Source organism: Scyliorhinus torazame, chromosome 11, assembly GCF_047496885.1.
Source record: "Scyliorhinus torazame isolate Kashiwa2021f chromosome 11, sScyTor2.1, whole genome shotgun sequence".
Classification (NCBI taxonomy): Eukaryota; Metazoa; Chordata; class Chondrichthyes; order Carcharhiniformes; family Scyliorhinidae; genus Scyliorhinus; species Scyliorhinus torazame.
In genome coordinates, this window is record NC_092717.1 from 130086082 (window position 1) to 130105612 (window position 19531).

At 46.5% G+C, this 19531-nt stretch overlaps 1 protein-coding gene across 5 annotated transcripts in view; it reads left to right on the plus strand.

Moving 5' to 3' along the window:
• LOC140385525 (acyl-protein thioesterase 1-like) overlaps nt 1–19531 on the plus strand; it is a 96593-nt gene that overhangs the window by 10915 nt on the left and 66147 nt on the right. For all 5 annotated transcript variants that reach the window (XM_072467758.1, XM_072467760.1, XM_072467762.1 and 2 more), the window contains exon 2: nt 12434–12465. In XM_072467758.1, the coding sequence (XP_072323859.1) occupies nt 12434–12465 (32 nt within the window). The remainder of the gene's footprint in view (nt 1–12433; nt 12466–19531) is intronic.

Below are 19531 nucleotides of genomic sequence, written 5' to 3' on the forward strand. Positions count from 1 at the left end.
ACGGTCATGTTCCGCCCTCCTTTCCTTATTCGCACGAACCGTAAATGTGAGAATTTCTCCCCGGACCACTGCCTTCAATGCTTCCCAAAAAATGCCTGCTGACCCCTCCCCATTCTGATTGAACTCCACATAGTCCCTAATCGCCATCCGCGCCTTATCACAAACACCTCCATCCGCCAACAACACCGAGTCAAACCTCCACCCCGGCTTCTGCTCTCGTCCCGTACTGAACCGAATATCCAGCCAGTGGGGTGCATGGTCCGAGGTAACTATCCCCGCATACTCTGCCCCCTCCACCCCAACGAAAATCTCCCGACTCACTACAAAGTAATCAATCCTCAAATACACCTTATGGACGTGTGAAAAGAAGGAATGCTCCCTTTGCCCTGGGTTCTGAAAGCGCCATGGATGCACCATACCCATTCTCTCCATAAATCCCCCTCCAGCTCCCTCACCATTCGCACCCTACCCATCGACCTAGTGCTCGATCTATCTACCCTCGGCTCTGGGACACAGTTAGAATTTCCTCCCATGATGAACTGGTGCGAGGCCAAATCTGGGATCGCTGCCAGCAACCCCCTCATAAAACCCACATCATCCCAATTTGGGGCATACACATTTACCAACACTACCGGTGCCACTTCCAATACCCCACTTACAATCACATATCTCCCACCTGGATCCCTCACCTCCTTCGCACTCTCAAATCCCATTTATTTGCTCATTATAATTGCCACACCCCTCTATTTCGAATCCAACCCAGAGTGAAAAACCTGCCCAACCCACCCCTTCCTTAATCTAACCTGGTCCTTCTCACGGAGGTGTGTCTCCTGCAAAAAGACCACCCCCGCTTTCAAGCTCCTGAGGTGCGCGAACACCCGCGACCTTTTAACCGGCCCATTCAGTCCCTGGACGTTCCACGTTACAACCTGACTGGAGGCTTGCGCCTCCAATCCCCTCTACCGTCTGTCATCTTCCCCACTTAACTTCTGCCCCTTTAATTGCACTCTGTACCTCGCCCATCCCAGATGGCCCCTTTCTTCGCCCTTGACCATGTCATCTCTCACCTCCTGAACCCCCTCCCCGGGCCACCCCTCTTGACCTTCTCCCCCACCACGTCACTTCCGTTCACCAGCATAACCTGCTAGCGTGGCTGCCCCGGTCCAAAGGCACATCCGAATGACCTCCCTCTCTCCCCCCCCCCCCCCCCCCCCCCCTCCCCCCACTCAGCTCCAAGAAGAAGGTCTCCTGCTGGCCTTGCCCTCCCTCACCCAAACAAGACTTCTCCCGAACTCCAGGTAGCCTTCTCCAAAAGCAAACAAACAGATATTAAACACACACAGTCCCATAACACAGGAGGGGGGATGGGAACATCCATCCCCACAAACTTTTCACCCCTACAACTCCTTACAATCTCAACATTGAACAGAAACCACCCCCCACAAAAAAAAGTTGAAAATTCCCCAATCCCTATACCCACTTCAAACATGCTCCCGACCATTACATAGTGCCAGCATCCCGGTTCCCAAGCATTGTCCGCTCCGTTCTCCCAAGTTTATGCTCCTTAATGAAGTCTTCGGCTGCTTCTGGGGTCTCGAAATAATACTCACGGCCTCCGAACGTCACCCATAATTTCTCCGGGTAGAGCACCCCAAACTTGATCTGCTGCCGGTACAGCACCGCCTTGGCCTTGTTGAAACCTGCCCGCCGTTTTGGCAACTCTGCTCTGATGTCCTGATAAATCCGGATGTTACTTCCCTCCCAGCCGCAGCTACGCTTCTCCCTGGCCCACCGTAGAATTTTCTCTTTCTCCACAAATTTATGGAGTCTCACGATCACCGCCCGCGGTGGCTCCCCAGCTCTTGGCTTCTGCCTCAGAGACCTATGCACTTGGTCCACTTCAGGAGCCTTATCCAGCACCCCTTCTGTCACCAGCCCCGCCAGCATCTTCGAGACATACCTCGTGGCACTCACACCTTCCACTCCTTCAGGCAGGCCCACTATTCACAGGTTCTGTCTTCTCGAGGTATTCTCCTGCTCCTCAACCTTTGCCTCAACGTTTTACAAATGTCACCTAGGAGCTCCGCCTCCAGAGCCACCTCACGATTGCTGTGGTCCGAGATCACTCCTTCAATCGCCCGAATCTGTGACCCCTGCACCTCCAAACACCCCTCCATCCACTCCAAAGTACTCTTCTGGGGTGCCACAGCTTCTGCAATGGCCTTTGCATGATCCTCATGCAATTTCTTTCCTCTGCTTATGGAATTTGTCCTTGATAAAAGTCATCAGTTCCTGTATCTTGGGCCTTACAGCTTGCCCCTCCCCTGTCTGCATGCTGGAAGAGACTGTCTGTGAAGCACAAGACTGTTTCAACTTTCCAGCCAAACCTCTCACTGTTTTCTGCCGGGTCTGGCGATCAGAAGACATACCATTCCAGGGGTAAACTACTCCTCTAACATTCACCTATGCCTTTTCATCAAAATTCCACCCGGATCTGCATGAAAAGAGTCCTTTTCTGTGACTAAGCAGGAACAGCCCTGTATGTGACCACTCACTCCATGGTCACAACCGGAAGGTTCAATATCTCCCAACTTCTAACAGCCCCAGAACATATGTGCGCGGTTTGCTGGTCCCTGCCCCCACATCTCGCGCTCATCTGCTACTCCCTGGAAGAACCCACTCATTCTCACCCGAGTCATATGCATCCTATGTATCACGTTGAATTGTGTCAGGCTCATCCTTGCACGCAAGGAGGCGTTTACTCTGCATAGCGCCTCACTCCACACTCCCCAATTTATCTCCCCGTCCACCTTATATTTCACTGCCTGCTCAGCCCCCTTGTTCTCCCAGCCATCCATATAAGTCCTGCCCTCTCCTTCCATGTCTGGCAGCAACCACTCCTGTAGGGCATACTTCGGCAGCTTCCACACCTTCCGTGCAAAGTCCCTTACCTGTAAATATCAAAACTTGCTTCCTCTCGGAACCTCTCCCCTCTCCTTCAATTCTTCTATACTAGCAAACCTCTCCTGGGTATAAATCCCTCACCCTCACCAGTCCCGCTTCTCTCCACTTCCTGTATATGCTGTCCGTGCCCCCTCTGGCTCAAATCTGTGATTCAAACAGCGCCGTTTACACTGACATCCACTCTATCCTAAAATACCGTCTCAACTGGTTCCACACCTTTACCATTGACTGCACAACTGGGCTCTCTGTGTATCTCCTTGGCGCCAGTGGCAACGGTGCTGTCACCATAGCCCTCAGGCTGGACCTCCTGCACTCTTCCTCCGTCCAAACTCATTTGGCCCCCCCGCCTCTGTAACAGGTCCCTCTTTACCCTTGGCACCTTCCCTGCCCACACAAATTCCCAAATAATCGTATCCGACTTCTAGAATATGAAGCTTTGGTATAAAAATCAGAAGTGTCTGGAATACATTAATCTTCACCACTTTGGGCCCTCCTTGCCACCTCTTAAAGTCCTCCCTAATCTCCTTCACCAGCTTTAAGTTCCATTTATGCAATGTTGCCCGATCTCCCGATCCCTGGATCCCCAAATATCTGATCCTGCCTCTGGCTACCTTGAATGGCAGCCCACCCTTAAGATGGTTCTCCGACCAAATTCGTTCACTGGGAACACCTTTCTATTCCCAACGTTCAGCTTGTATCCTGAGACAGCCTCAAAACCTCTCTAATAGGCCCATAATCCTCTCCATGCTTTCCAGTGGGTCCGACACGCACAGTAACAGGTTGTCCGCCGATAGCGACACCCGATGCTCCTTGCTCCCACTCCTAATCCCCTGCCACTCTGCCGACACCCTAAGGACCATTTCCAGAGGCTGTATTGCTAGCGTGGACATCAGCGGCAACAGCGGGCACCACTGCCTCGTTCCCCTGTGTAACCCGAAACTTTATGAGCTCATATCGTTAGTCCGTACGCTCGCTACTGGTGCCACATATAACAGGCGCACCCACGGCAGAAACTTTGGTCCAAACCCGAACCTTCCCATCACCTCGAACAGGCACCTCCACTCCACTCGATCGAGTGCCTTCTCTGCATCCAGGGACACCACTACCACCAGTACCCGTCCTCCCGACGGGGTCATAATCGCGTTTAACAATCTCCTTATATCTGCCCTTTACAAAATCTGTTTGTCTTCTGCAACCACCCTCGATACACAGCCATCCATCCTCCCCACCACCAACTTGGCCAGCACTTTTACATCTGTTACTTTAACAGCGATATGAGCCTGTACGACCCACATTTGAAATGAAAATCGCTTATTGTCACAAGTAGGCTTCAAATGAAGTTACTGTGAAAAGCTCCTAGTCGCCACATTCCGGCGCCTGTTCGGGGAGGCTGTTACGGGAATTGAACCGTGCTGCTGGCCTGCCTTGGTCTGCTTTCAAAGCCAGCGATTTAGCCAGTGTGCTAAACAGCCCCTTTTTAACAGGTCCTTCCCCTTCGGTATTAATGTAATCATCGCCTGCGCCATCGTCTCCGGCAGCTCCCCCCTTCTCCAGCGCTTCACTAAACTCCCCCAGCAGATGCGGCGCCAGTTCCCTTGCAAACTCCTTATAAAATTGCAGCAGGTAACCATCCGGCCCCTGGGGCCTTTCTCCACTTCCTCCCCCTTCTACTTTCCAGTACCTCCCTGAACCCCAAGGGCTCCTCCAGCTGTGGGAACTCCAGCTCATCCAAAGACCGCCCCATGTCGCCTCCTCCCCCGCCCGGTCCACCCTGTACAGTCCCTTTTATAGTATTGCCTAAACACCTCATTAATCTTCCCTGGCTCCAACGCCACCTCTCCTGTCTCTGTCTGAACCCACAAAATTCCCCTGGACGAGGCTTGCCTCTGTAACTACTGTGCCACCATTCGACTTGCCTTCTCCCCATACTCCTATCGCATCCCCCTTGCCCTGCGCTGCTGCCCCACCGTCTTCCCTGTCGTCAACCTAGCAAATTGCCCATGTAGCATTTTCCTCCTTGCCCATCCGTGGTGGGTGCCCTCCCTATACTGCCTATCCACCTCGACTATCTCGCCCGATAAACGTTTGTACGCCGCCCTCCTTTTCCTATCCTTGTGCCTTAAATGAGATAATCTCCCCTGGACCATCCCCTTGATTGCCTCCTAGAATGTAGCCGCCGGCACCTCCCCGTTCTGGTTCAACTCCACGTAATCTTTAATCACCACCCGCACCTTACCACAAAACTGCTAGCAACCCTGAATCAAACCTCTATCCCTGCCTCTGCTCCCGTCCCGATCTAAGCCGAACCTCCAGCCAGTGGGGCACAAGGTCCAAAACTACCATCCCCACATACTCTGCCCCCTCCACCTTACCAGCACCTCATGGCTCACCACGAAAAAAATAAATTCTGGATGACTCACCACGGAAAAGTACATTCTGGAGTATACCCTGTAAACATGTGAGAAGGAGTACTCCCTCCCCCCTGGGTTCTTAAAACGCCACAGGTCCACCATGCCATCCTTTCCCTCCCAGCTCCTTTGCCATCCCGTTGACCTGTCCACCTTCTGCTCTAGCGCACAATTAAAGTTTCGCCCCATAATCAACTCTGTTCACCAGCATTACCTGCCAGCGTGGCAGCTCCTGCCCAAAGACTCCTACTGCCCCCTCTCTCTTTCCCCCACCCCCTCACTTTGTTCTGTGTAGAAGACTCCTCATGGACCTCCCCCTCCCCCACTCAAACCAAGATACGTCCAAAACCACAGGTTGCCTCTGAAAACAAACCCTGTCACAGGCAGCGGGGGTTGGGGACGGGGGGACGGACGGATGGAGGGTGTCCCCTTACAAACTTTTCACCCCTGCTGCACATTGTCAACCCAACAAAAAAACCTCCACCTGGGAGAAAAAGGAAACAGGAGCACTCTTCCCATTTCTTCTGTATTCCAAGTGCCGCCGACTCAGTCTCCCAATAGAGTTTAGTTCTCCCCCAGTTTGTGCTCTTTAATAAAGCAATTGGCCGCTTCTGGGTCTCAAAGTTTTCATAAGAGACACAGTTTTGCCGGGTAGTGCATTCTGAACCTGATCTGCCTTCAATAAAGCACCGCCTTGTCCCTGTTAAATCTGACATGCCGTCTTGCCAGTTCAGCACCAGTGTCCTGGTATATTCGGACCATATTCCCCTCCCATTCGCAGTTCCGTTTCTCCCTGGCCCACTGCAGGATCTTTTTTTCCACAAACTTGTGGAGTCCCGTTGCAGCTCCCCACCTCTTGGCTTCTGCCTCAGAGACCCGTGCGCTTCTTCACCACCAGCCCTGCCAACATCCTTGTGGCACTCGTGCCTTTTACTCCTTGAAGCATGCCAACGATGCGCAGGTTCTGCCTTCTCGGCCTATTCGGCCCTTTCCATCGAACCCTTCAGGGGTGTCACAGCACCTTCAATGGCCTTTGATCGGTCCTCCTGCATATCTTTTCTTTGTTGACAGAACTGCTCCCTGATGAAAGCCATGAACTGTTCCACCTGGGGCTTTCCACCCTGTACCGGCACTTCCCCCTCCGCCATACTTCCAATAAATGCTGCGCCACAAGTCTCTTCCAACTCTCTGGCTATGTCTTTCACCTTCTGCCGAGTTTGGCAACCAGCAGGCTTACCACACCCGGGGGGAACCTCTACAACCTCCAGCTACAATTTTCCATCGAGGTTTCACCCATTTTCGGGTTTAAAAAAAAAACATATTTTCTATGACTTTGAGCAGGCGCTGCGTTGTGTGTGACCACTCACTATGGTCGCCACCGGAAGTCAACCACAATTTTACTTGGGAACATGCCACGATTCCATAGAATGTACAGCAGCTGCTTGCCAACATTTACTTCTAAACCGCTTTCCTCCTCTGTCATGGAGGACAAGAGGAGAAATGTTGTAGTAACAAAATTATCTCTGCATTCTGCTCCCACGTTGCACACAATCCTGTTGTGTCTTTCCTTCACCATCACTGGTTCTGTATTCCAATAAGTCTACATACAGATGGTCAGCACCACCAAGTGTTACTGGGGATAGGCAACAAATGCAACCTTTCTAGCACCACCCACACTTAGAACTGAGAAAGGTAGTTATCTCTGAGGCTGTAACATGATTTTTATTTCAGAAGTATTTCTCCTGAATGAATTAAAATTAATCGACTGTTCTTTCAATAAATAGTAACCTATTGTTATAGAGCTGGGTAGGGGGTTGGAGGGAGATGGCGTTGACATTGGAATGGTATTGATGAAAAAAGAGGGTCTGTGAATAGTGCATGCCGTTATTAATATTCAAGTCAGCCAGCAACCTGTGACAAAGAAGAGAATAGGGCAGCATGGTAGCACAAGTGGATAGCACTGTGGCTTCACAGTGCCAAGTTCCCAGGTTTGATTCCCTGCTGGGTCACTGTCTGTGCGGAGTCTGCACGTTCTCCCCGTGTCTGCGTGGGTTTCCTCCGGGTTTTTCGTTTTCCTCCCACAGTCCAAAGACATGCAGGTTAGGTGGATTGGCCATGCTAAATTGCCCTGAGTGACCAAAAAGGTTAGGAGGGGTTATTGGGTTACGGGGATAGGGTGGAAGTGAGGGCTTAAGTGGGTCGATGCAGACTCGATAGGCCGAATGGCTTCCTTCTGCACCGTATGTTCTATGTTCTAATAGATATCCATGCACCACATCTTACCCTTTACCTCCCCATGCATTCCATGAAATGACTGCATTTGCACAATGATTTCCCATTAAATCTGCCACAAAGCTAAGTCTAGTCAATAATTTGTGACATAATTATACTTCTAATTCCAATGTCAGCCAAGGCTCATTTGGTAGCACATAGTTCTGGGTTCAAGCCCTGCCCCAGGGCTTGAGCGTAAAAGTCAAGGCTAACACACCAGGGCAGTATGGAGGGAAGATTGCTCTGGCACATTGCACTTTTGGATGGAGCATTAAACCTTGGCCCAATCTGCCTGTTTGGGTAGATGCAAAAGAGCATTGAATTGTTTGATTGTTGCAAAAAACACGATATAAATGCCATTGTTTTTTTAAAAAAATGTTAATGATGTGATAGTTATTGGTTACTGTAAATCAACTGTAGCCCAGAAAGTAAAATATTTAGCTGTCCAGTCCCAGTCCTTCATGCTATAAACCGTTGGAGAGTTTAAAAAAAAATAATCATTTTTTCTTTTTCTTTGAATGTCTCCCTCCATCAATCCGATCCTCCTTTCCCTTTCTATAATACCTGCTATAAATTCATTCATTTAAATTAGCACTGCTCTTCGTTCTTTCTTTTGTTTATTTCTCAATCCTGCAATTTCATTGATTAAGGAGGCATACTGATTCCTGTAGAAAAGTCACTCTAGATGAGGTGCAACCAAGGTTACTAATGGAAGTAAGGGTGCAAATTTGTGGAGGCATTGGCCATGATCTTATCCTATTTGCATATGCAAATGAAGTCCGAGTACTGGAGGATAGCAGATATTGTAACCTCAAAAAAGGGAGAGAGAACCTGGCAATTGACTTAGAACCATAGAATTCCTCCAATGCAGAAGGAGGTCATTTGGCCCACTGATGACCCTCTGAAAGAGCACCCTGCTAGGCCCACGCCACAGTCCTATCCCTGTAATCTAACCTGTACATCCCTGGACATTGAGAGGAAATGTAGCGTGGCCAATTCACCTAACCACACCTTTTGCACTGTGGGAGGAAACCAGAGCACCTGGAGGAAATCCTCGCAGACATTGGGAGAACATGTAAACGTCACACAGTCACCCGATGCCGGAATTGAACCCTGGTCCCTGGCGCTGTGAGGCAGCAGTGCTAACAGCTGTGCCACTGTTCTGCCCATGCCAGGTGTGAGGAGATTTTTTGAGACAACACAGAACAAAAATAACTGGCACCTGTACAATGTGGGTCCATTAATGAAAGCAAGAACAGATAGATATGTTCAAGGCAAATCATGTTTGAATAACTTTCTTGAGTCTTAAATGAAGTAACAAGAGGCTTGATGAGGTTCTTTTATATAAAAAAAAAAGTGTTAATGGGATGTGTGTGAGACTGACCATCCCTAGTTGTCTGAGAAGGTGTCGATGAGTCATCACCTCATACTGGTGCAGTCCATATGATGAAGGCATTCCCACAGCACTGTTAGATAGGAAGTTCTAGGATTTTGACTCACCAAGTTATATTTCCAAGTCAGGATAGTATGTGGCTTGAAGAATTTTCAGGTGCCAGTGTTCCTGGACACCTACTGGCCTTGCCATTCTAAGTGTTGGATGTTCTGATGAAGCTTTGGCTTTGGTGAGTTATGGCTTTGGTGAGTTGCCGCAGTGGATTTTGTGGATAGTATATATGTAGCTGCAGTGTGCTGGTGTCAGTAAGTTGAGTGAATGGTTCAAGTGGTGGAATTTGGTGCCAATTAATGCTGCGTTATCTTGGGTAGTGTCGAAATTTCCCCAAGTGTTTTTGCAGATGCATTTATCTAGGCATTTGGGGAATGTTCTGTCAAATTCCTGACTTGCGCATTAAAGATGGGGGAAATGCTTTGGGGAGGCATCCCCCACCGAAGAATACCTAGCCTCTGACATGCTCTGATAGCCATATTGTATTTTATTGTTTGGTTTTGTTAAATTTCTGATCAGTGGTGCTAACTATGACTCCAGCCAGTGGAGGGTTTTCCCTCCATTCCCATCGACCCCAGTTTTACTAAGGCTTCTTGATGTCACATTCAGCCAAATGCTGCTTTGATGTCAAAAGACATTCACTCTCACCTCACTTCTGGAATTCAGTTCGTCCAAACATGGAAATGTGAAGTCTAGGAGCTGAGTGGCCCTGGCACAATCCAAACTGAACATAAATTTATTAAGTGTTGCAGTCACATGCTGATGTTTTGAGAATGTTTAATTGATGCTAGTGGCTGGATTAGATTTGTTTCTTGTGGATAGGATGTACATGGACAATTTTCTGAGATTGATGTACATGTGGACTTTCAAAAGATGGTTGAATAAACTACTGCATAATAAACTTGCTAACAGCAATGAAACCTATGAGATTAAAGGAGAAGACTCTGGTGGATTCAGAGTTTGTTAAAGGAAAGGAAACCGTGGTGGGGGACAGTTATTTTCCGTTTGGAGGGAAGTGTACACTTGGATTCCCCAGGAGTCGGCATTAGACTACTAGTGTTTTTGAAATATGTTAATTTTGGCTATACAGGACATAATTTCAAAATTTGCAGACAGCAGAAAAATCAGAAATATGGTGAACAGTGAGGAGAGCAGGCACATAGATTATATTTAACAAAGAAGTGTGAAGTGATTCATTTGGTAGGAAGACTGAAGATAGGTGTTGTAAGCAACTGGTACAGATTTAAAGGGAATTCAGGAACATGGAGCTAAAAGATTGTTAATACACAAATCATTTAAAGATAGAAAGACAAGTTGAGAATGCAGTTTTTAAAAAATGGGATATTTGGCTTTATAAATAGAGGCATAAAAACTATGAAGTTGTGATAAATTTTTAATAAAATACTGGCTAGATCCTATTTGGAGTAGTGTGCCAATTCTGAGCACCACACTGGGTGTCAAAGGACCCTGTTTGAGAGGATGCAGAGCACAGAATATTTACAAGCCGGTTAGCAGGAACATGGAATTTTAGATGTGGAGTGACCAGCGAAGTTGGGGTTGTCCTTAAAGCAGAGAAGGTTGCAAGAAGATTGTTTCAAAATCATGAAAGATTTTGAAAGTGAATGAGGAGAGATTGTTTCCTGTGGCAAAAAGGAACCAGCATCCACAGATTTGAAGTAATTGCCAGAAGAAGCGAATGTTGAGTTATGGTCTGGAATGCTTTCCCGATGGTTGTGGAAACCGGTTTCGCAGTGACTTTCAAAAGATAATTAAATGAAGACTTGAAGGGGAGAAGAAATATGCAGTGGTGTGGGTCTAATTGAAAAGCTCTTGAAAGGCTAACACCGGTATGATGAACCAAATGGCTTCTTGTACCGCAACATTTTATAATCACGTCATTGAACAAAGCCTCTCTTGCCCTCAAGTCATGACCAACTTGCGCTGCCAGCTATTTCAGCTATTTGCGGGGCAAAGAAAGTTGGAACTGAAAAGTTCAGAATAAGTCCAACTGGGCCTGAGGTACCCCCCCCCCCCACCCCCAAGCAAATCCTGAACCATTATTTTTATTGCAATACGGCTTTTGTCCATAGTCTTGACTCCCTCTGTGGTCACACCAGCCTTAGCCCTGTGATTTATAAAAAAAAAGAAAACCTTTGCTACAGTCTAAATTATCCATCTATGGCAATTAAGGCTGCCACTGTCCTTCTACTTTTCATCCTGACCTCTAATATTGCTCTACTTTCCCACCTTAATTCTTGCCGCTCACTAATCCTGCTCTTCATTTCCCCTTTCTGCTCCTAACAGTTTTTCCAACCGGTAACATTGCAATGTGCCGATATCACAGGAAATGTAGCATCTTGAAATATCTGGGTATATGCACTTCCTGACCAACCTCCTGTTGTCATTTTTGGCAAATTGTGGAAATTTAACATAGAAACCGCCTATGTGAACAAAGGTGTAAAATGGTTCTTAAGTTGCCAATTTTGAAGGTCTATAGTTACAATTGGAAGATGTTCATATGGTGTTCGAACAAGATGTCTGTTATAGCCTGTAGTACAACTCTGAAACAAAATATATTTTATGGATATCATTTTAGGACTTGAGAGTATCACTGCCAATGCCAATATCTGCCCAGTTGGACTTATTCTGCACTTTTCAGTTTAAACTTTTTTTGCCCCTAAACAACTGTCAGCGCAGGTTGATTATGCAAACCCCAACTGTGTGATAGGTGATTAATCAGTGAAGAAATGTGACTGAATCTATACTTCGAAACAACCAAAACATGGTTTCCCCTAATATGTTGTAGAAATGTTGTCTGACAGGGTAGCACTGCGGCACAGTGGTTAGCACAGCTGCCTCACAGCATCAAGGTCCCAGGTTCGATCCCAGCCCTGGGTCACTGACTGTGTGGAGTTTGCACATTCTCCCCACGTTTGCATGGATTTCGCCCCCACAACCCAAAGATGTGCAGGGTAGGTCGCTTGGCCACGCTAAATTGTTCCTTAATTGGAAAATATTGATTGGATAATCTAAATTTATTTTAAAAAAGAAATGTTGTCTAACAATGTAAATTAATCAGTTACAGCTTAAACAAAATTGACAATGGACAATGACAAACATCAGGAAGTTAGAAACAGTTTGTTAGATTTTGTGAATTTTAATTTTGACCTTCATGGGCAAAAATGGGCATGTCCTAATTTCTCTCAATTCTATCTCGTTGCTGAGTATTTTCCGTACAGTTAATCTGGCCAAATTTAAGCAAACTTTTTTATACAGGGTATTTACTTTGACATAATTTATTAATGCCAATTTAAAATAATTCTTAACTGTTCTCCTTTATTTGCAGGTTATTTTTCTACATGGATTAGGAGACACTGGGTAAGAGGGCACTTTTTAAAAGTTCTTGTGTGCAACTTATCACTTCAAAGATAATACTGTGAAACTTGATATTCTGCCATTTCCCATTCCTCGTTGGCTCAATACAATTACTGTGCTGTGGTCGGAAAAACAAGATGATCCCATTCCTGAAATGATGGATTGGTTTGTCCAAATCAGTGTGAAAGGGAATCACCACAGATAGTGAATACAACTGAATACTGTATAATAATTATTATATGAACAGTGCTTTAAATAGTCTTTTTAAAAAGTGAAAGATTTGGAAGGTAAATGATGGGTAATGGGCAAAGATTACCCAGTAGGCAAAGCATTGAAAGTGCTCGTGGAAACAGTGCATTCAAACTTTGGAATGCATTTGAAAGGGGAGTGTACATTTCCAAAAGAGGTGCGAATGAATTGGAATTAAGTTCTTGTTCTTTTGCGAGAAGATTTCTATTGATATTGCTCAAGTGATCCCTGACGGTTGAGTCTTAAAAAAAAAAAAACGTTTTGTGTCTATAAAAGTGTGATATTTTATGTACGTTGAATATGTGCTCGATGAAAGACTTATTGCATAAATATTGTCAATGGTTGCCGTTGATTCGAGGATGGCGTATACTCCAGGTTGCAGGTTTCTCCATGGGTCTTCATGTGACTGGTTAGATCGATTCTCGACTCTTAGATCTTTGGCACATGGGATGGGATCTGGAGTGCAGGATTTGCTTGCTTTGCTTTCCTTCTCTGCTTCATGAAAATGCTGTGACTCAATTGTGATGCAGCTTGATGGACAAATTATTGCAAACTGCTCCCAGTCACTAAAGTCAATGCAGCCAAGCTTCAAGCTCAGCTTCAGTGTCTTTAAAGCATTTTCTTTGTCCTTTCCAGAGCCCTGGCCATTTGAGAGTTGAGAAAACATAACCTGGCTGAAAGGATACTTTTCAGGCACAGTGCCCAGTCCCGTGAAGTTGATCTTGCTGAAGTTTTCAAGGTGGCATGAGCATTTGTTCAATCAGTAGGGTGTGGCGAAGGCATTGCTGATGGAATTTCTCCAGCGTTCTTGCATGTCACTGATATATAGTCTGGCCCTCACAATAGTACAGGTGTGCTTTGCCGATAACTTCTCTGTATACTAGCACTTTGGTTGGCTTGTGGAGGTCTTTGTTGTCAAACACCTGCTGCCGTAGTTTGTAGAAATCTGAGCTGTTTCCCCTGTCTGGTGTTGGATCTCCTCATCAGTGGTGGCATTTTGAGAGAAATGCTGCCAAGTTATACGAAGTGCTCAACATGGAGAGATTCTATCAACATCTGTGGGGTTTCCTCAACCAGAGAACGTCGGCAATTCAAGAGAATGCATGTCAGGATTTTTTTCCACAATGGGCAAGAGGGAAATACCTTGACCGTTTCCACTTTTTACATGTGAAGATATCTATATTTCTGAATTAAATAGATTAATATAATCTGTCATTATTTACACTGTGTTTGAGAAATAGATATAGTTTGAAGTAATTTATATTTGTATTTGTGTGTAAGGAATAAGGTATAGCTTTACGAAAGAGAAAATGCTGAAAAATTCTCAGCAGGTCTGGCAGCATCTGTAGGGAGAGAAAAGAGCTAACGTTTCGAGTCCGATGACTCTTTGTCAAAGCTGACAGTTTGACAAAGAGTCATTGGACTCAAAATGTTAGCTCTTTTCTCTCCCTACAGATGCTGCCAGACCTGCTGAGATTTTCCAGCATTTTCGCTTCCGTTTCTGATTCCAACATCCGGAGTAATTTGCTTTTATCCAAGGTATAGCTTTACGGTTAAGCTTAATTTATATTTCTGCATTTGTGTGCGAATTTTGATTTTGGTTTCACTTTTAAAAATGAAAGTATGCAAGTTTGTGGGTTTGTTTAGATGCCTGCGTTTGAAATTGGCTTTTGTAACTCAAAGAAAATATGGTAGAAATAATTGGGCTGTTGCCTAGAAACAAAAAGACCAGAGGGGGACAGAAAGCAGTTTGAGTTCAGTTGAAAGAATATAACCCAGAATTAAGGCACTTTTCATAGAATCTCCTAGAACAGGCAGGAGACCACAGAGAGCAGGCCCCAAACTAATAAACACAGGTCTCAAAGCCAGGTAGCAGGACAGAAGGGAGTTCCAAGAAGACCTTCTAGTCAAAGGAAAGGGGCAGGAATCTGGAAAGATCTGGTTCAGTGATGTTAGAGTGAGGAACAGAGACAGACTCCAAAAAGACATGGCTGCAGAAAGTAGAGGTAAAGTAACATGGACAATGCCAGAGATCCAAGGGGACCCAAAGGTTGGCAACTCCTTACTATATGAGGCAGTGATGTTCTGTTGGTACATCTGGGTAACTGAGGGATTGCTTGGAAGGCAAAGTTTGAATGCATGTTGCAATCCAGAGGAGAGGAACACCGGAAAGAGGGGTGATGCATCCTTAGTGAAGATGACCGAGATAAAGGGTTGTTTGGGAGAAGATTCCAATGATGTTCTTCGAGTGCAGAGATTGGAAAACCTCATGTGAAAGTCCGGCTTCTGGTGAGACCAGTTGGCGCGCAGTGTTTGGCAAACGTCTGGGGGAATTGATGAGAAATCTGTAGAAGTTGTTTGAATGGCATCTGTCACTTGCTTTCGGAGAGTGGTGTGTCTGTCCATAGTTCACCTATTGGTTTACATGGACTGTGTACTTACTATGGTAGAGTATGTGTTATCTTTCGGAATCTGTATATATCTGTAAAGGTGAAGGATCTGGGTGAAACACTAGTGTATTATAGTTCCTTTCTTGGTTAAGAAAATAATAAAATAAATATTTTATGTTCATCAGTCCTGTGACTCTATTCAGTAGCTACCTCCACATTTCTTAAGAAAAAATGAAGTTAGGATCTATTGAGCCAGGTTCTACCCTGGGATCTGACTAGTCTGTAATTTTTTTTAAAATTTAGAGTACCCAATTATTTTTTTATCCAATTAAGGGTCAATTTAGCGTGGCCAATCCACCTACCCTGCACATCTTTGGGTTGTGGGGGCGAAACCCACGCAAACACGGGGAGAATGTGCAAACTCCACACGGACAGTGACCCAGAGCCAGGATCGAACCTGGGACCTCAGCTCCGTGAGGCAGCAGGGCTAACCCATTACGCCACCGTGCTGCCCTCTGACTTGTCTGTACTAACGTCCACTGGGTTGTAAGACTAGGTTATTTAGTTATTGAAGATCTGATCTACCTTTTGATAGCTATCCTCCAGTAAGTACTCCACCGAATGTGGTGCACCATGTGATACCATTACACATAGCCGAAACTTGGTTTGTTTCGGAAATCTTTTAACATTTTAATGTATTGCACGATAGACCATATAACTCAAAATTATCTACCTTTCATTTCATAAAGGCATGTATTTTCTATCAGTCGGACTTCATCAGCATACTCATTTGGGCCTTGGCACTTCTCAATTAGAAAATAAAGGTGGTTTTCTGCTTCTGAACAGCCCTGTGACCTAAACTGGAATTGTTTGTGTGCGCACAGCATGGTACAGGCAAATCCTGTTTTTACAGAATGGGTTGGGCCAAGTTTCTTTTGTAAAAAAGGATTTTCCTTAAAACCGGTATCATAGATGATCATAGAATTTACAGTGCAGAAGGAGGCCATTCGGCCCATCGAGTCTGCACCGGCTCTTGGAAAGAGCACGCTACCTAAGGTCAACACCTCCACCCTATCCCCATCACCCAGTAACCCCACCCAACACTAAGGGCAATTTTGGACACTAAGGGCAATTTATCATGGCCAATCCACCTAACCTGCACATCTTTGGACTGTGGGAGGAAACTGGAGCACCCGGATGAAACCCACGCACATACGGGGAGGATGTGCAGACTCCGCACAGACAGTGACCCAAGCCGGAATCGAACCTGGGACCCTGGAGCTGTGAAGCAATTGTGCTATCCAATATGCTACCGTGCTACCCATATCATTGACCCTGGATGGATCAGCAGCTACCAGACACTCATTCTGGTACTTGGCTAGGGACAAATTGACCAATTAAAGTCTAGCTGGGGAAACATTAAGATGATCTCCAGCTCCCCTAAACAAAGAAGAAAGTGCCTGTAATTGAAAGGGAGGAGGCTGGTCTGTGATCCAAGACCCAAACCACTGATTGTAGGAGCTGCATCCCTGGCCCGGGAATAGCCGTCTCCATGAGAGCTGCTGCCTACTAACTTTTTCTCAGCATGGTGCACCTGGATCTGCATTCCTGGCATCCTCCGTTTTGAAAGACATTAAGCCAGAACCGCAGGATGCCTCTGCTTTCTGGGAGACGGCTATTCCTGGGGTCATGGAGACAGCAGCTACAGAGTCCAGCTTTCTACACCAGTGACATTGAGTCTTGGTCTTGTTCTGAGATCCAACCTCCTCCCTTTCAGTTACAGGTACATTGTTTAGGGGACAGATGGAAATTTGTTAATTTTCCAGCCTCCTGTTTCCCCAGCTAGATTAGCGGCCAACCTAGACGAGTATGTCACCACAGTCACAGACTTCATCAGTAAGTGTGTCGAAGAATGCGTCCGAAGAAGGTTCCCCAACTGGAAACACTGGTTTAACCGGGGGATCCACTCCCTACTGAAGACCAGGTCTGAGGTGTTCAAGGCAGGTGACACTAACCTATACAAGAACGACAGAATGGTATAGTGGTTAGCACTGCTGCCTCACAGCACCAGATACCCGTGTTTGATTCCGACCTCTGGAGACTGTCGTGTGGATTCTCCCCGAGTCTGCGTGGGTTTCCTCCCACAGTTCAAAGATATGCGGATTAGATGGGTTGGCTATGCTAAATTGCTCCAGTGTGGAGTTACGGGGATAGTGTGGGGTCTAGGTAGGGTGCTTTTTCAGATGGTCGCTGTAAACTCGATGGGCCGAATAGCCCCTTTCTGTACTGTAGAGATTATAGGATTCTATGAAATCTAGGTATGACCTCCACAAAGCCATCAGGGATGCCAAGAGACAATACCAGACTGAGCTGGAGTCACAAACTAACGACACAGACTCTCATTGGTTGAGACAATGCTTAAATAATGTAACGGGCTACAAAGCAAAGCTGAGTAGAATTTCTGGCAACAGAGCACCCCTCCTGATGAACGTTCTATGCTCGTTTTGAGCAGGATGCCAACAAACTGCCCCAACAGCCTCTGATACATCCATATCTATCGTCACCATCTCAGAAGTCAGATCGGCCTTCTTGAAAGTGAACCCACGGAAAGCATCGGGTCCTGCCTGAGTCCCTGGTTGTGCACTCCGATCCTGCACGGACCAACCGGTGGGTGTGTTCGCAGACATCTTCAACCTCTTCCTACTCCGTTCCGAACTTTCCACCTGATTCTAGAAGACCACTAATACTGGTTCCAAAGAAGAACCAGGCAACAGACACCGTCTGGTGGCCTTAACATCTATCATTATGAAGTGTTTTGAGAGGTTGGTCATTAGACACATCAACTCCATACTTCCAGACTGCCTTGATCCACTGCAATTTGCATAGCGCCACCATGGTCCACAGCAGACACTATCTCCCTGGCCCTTCACTCATCCCTGGAATATCTCGACAACAGGGACTCCTACATCAGACTCCTATTCATTGACTACAGCTCCGCCTTCAACACCATAATGCCAGCCAAGCTCCTATCAAAACTCCAAAACCTAGGAGTTGGCTCCTCCCTCTGCAACTGGATCCTCAACTTCCTGACTCATGGACTACAGTCAGTAAGGATAAACAACGACACCACCTCCACCATAGTCCTCAATACCAGGCCCCGCACGCCTGCATACTTAGCCCCCTGCTGTACTCCTTAAATACCCACACGACTGTGTGGCAAATTTCTGCTCCAAATCCATCTACAAGTTTGCTGGTGACATGAGCATAGTGGGTCGGATCTCAAACAACAATTAGTCAGCGTCCAGGAGGGAGATAGAGGGCCTAGTGGCATCGTGTAATGACAACAATCTCTCTCTCAATGTCAGCAAAACTAAAAAGCTGATTACTGACTTCAGGAAGCGAAGTGTTGTACACGCCTCTGTCTGCATCACTGGTGCCCTGGTGGAGATCATAGAATCATAAAACAGTGCAGAAGGAGGCCATTCGGCCCATCGAGTCTGCACCGGCTCTTTGAAAGAGCACCCTACCCAGACCCACACCTCCACCCCATCCCTATAACCCAGTAACCCCACCCAACACGAAGGGCAATTTAGCATGGCCAATCCACCTAACCTGCACATCTTTGGACTGTGGGAGGAAACCGGAGCACCTGGAGGAAACCCACGCACACGGGAGAACGTGCAGACTCTGCAAAGAGTGATGCAAGTCGGGAATCGAACCTGGGACCCTGGAGCTAAAGCAGTTGTGCTGACCACTATGCTGTCAATCAGATGGTTGACAGCTTCAAATTCCTAGGTGTACTCCTCACCCAAAATCTGTCCCGGTCCACCCACGTCGACGCTACGACCAAGAAAGCACAATATCACCTACACTACCTCAGGAAACTAAGGAAATTCGGCATGTCCACATTGCATGCCGATGCACCATAGAAAGCATCCTATCTGGCTGCATCACATCCTAGTATAGCAACTGCTCGGCCCAAGACTGTAAGAAATTACAGAGTTGTGAACGCAGATCAGTCCACAACGTGAACCCGCCTCCCATCCATTGACTCTGTCTACACCTCCCACTGCCTTGGGGAAGTAGGCAGCATAATGAAAGACCCCTCCTACCCAGTTTACACACTCTTCCATCGGGCAGAAGATAGGAAAGTCTGAGAACACGCACCAACAGATTTAAAAGCAGCTTCTTCCCCACTGTTACCAGACTCCTGATGGCCCTTTTAATAGACTGAACTGACCTCTTTCCATGCATCCGCTCTACTGTTGTAGCATTATTCTGTATGTTTCTCCCAATGTCTTATGTATTTGCATTGTGCATTTATCGTATGTCCTGTGTTTTTCACATATGGAACGATCTGCCTGGATTGTACACCGAACAATACTTTTCACTGTACCTCGGTACACATGACAAATCTAAATCTAATCTAG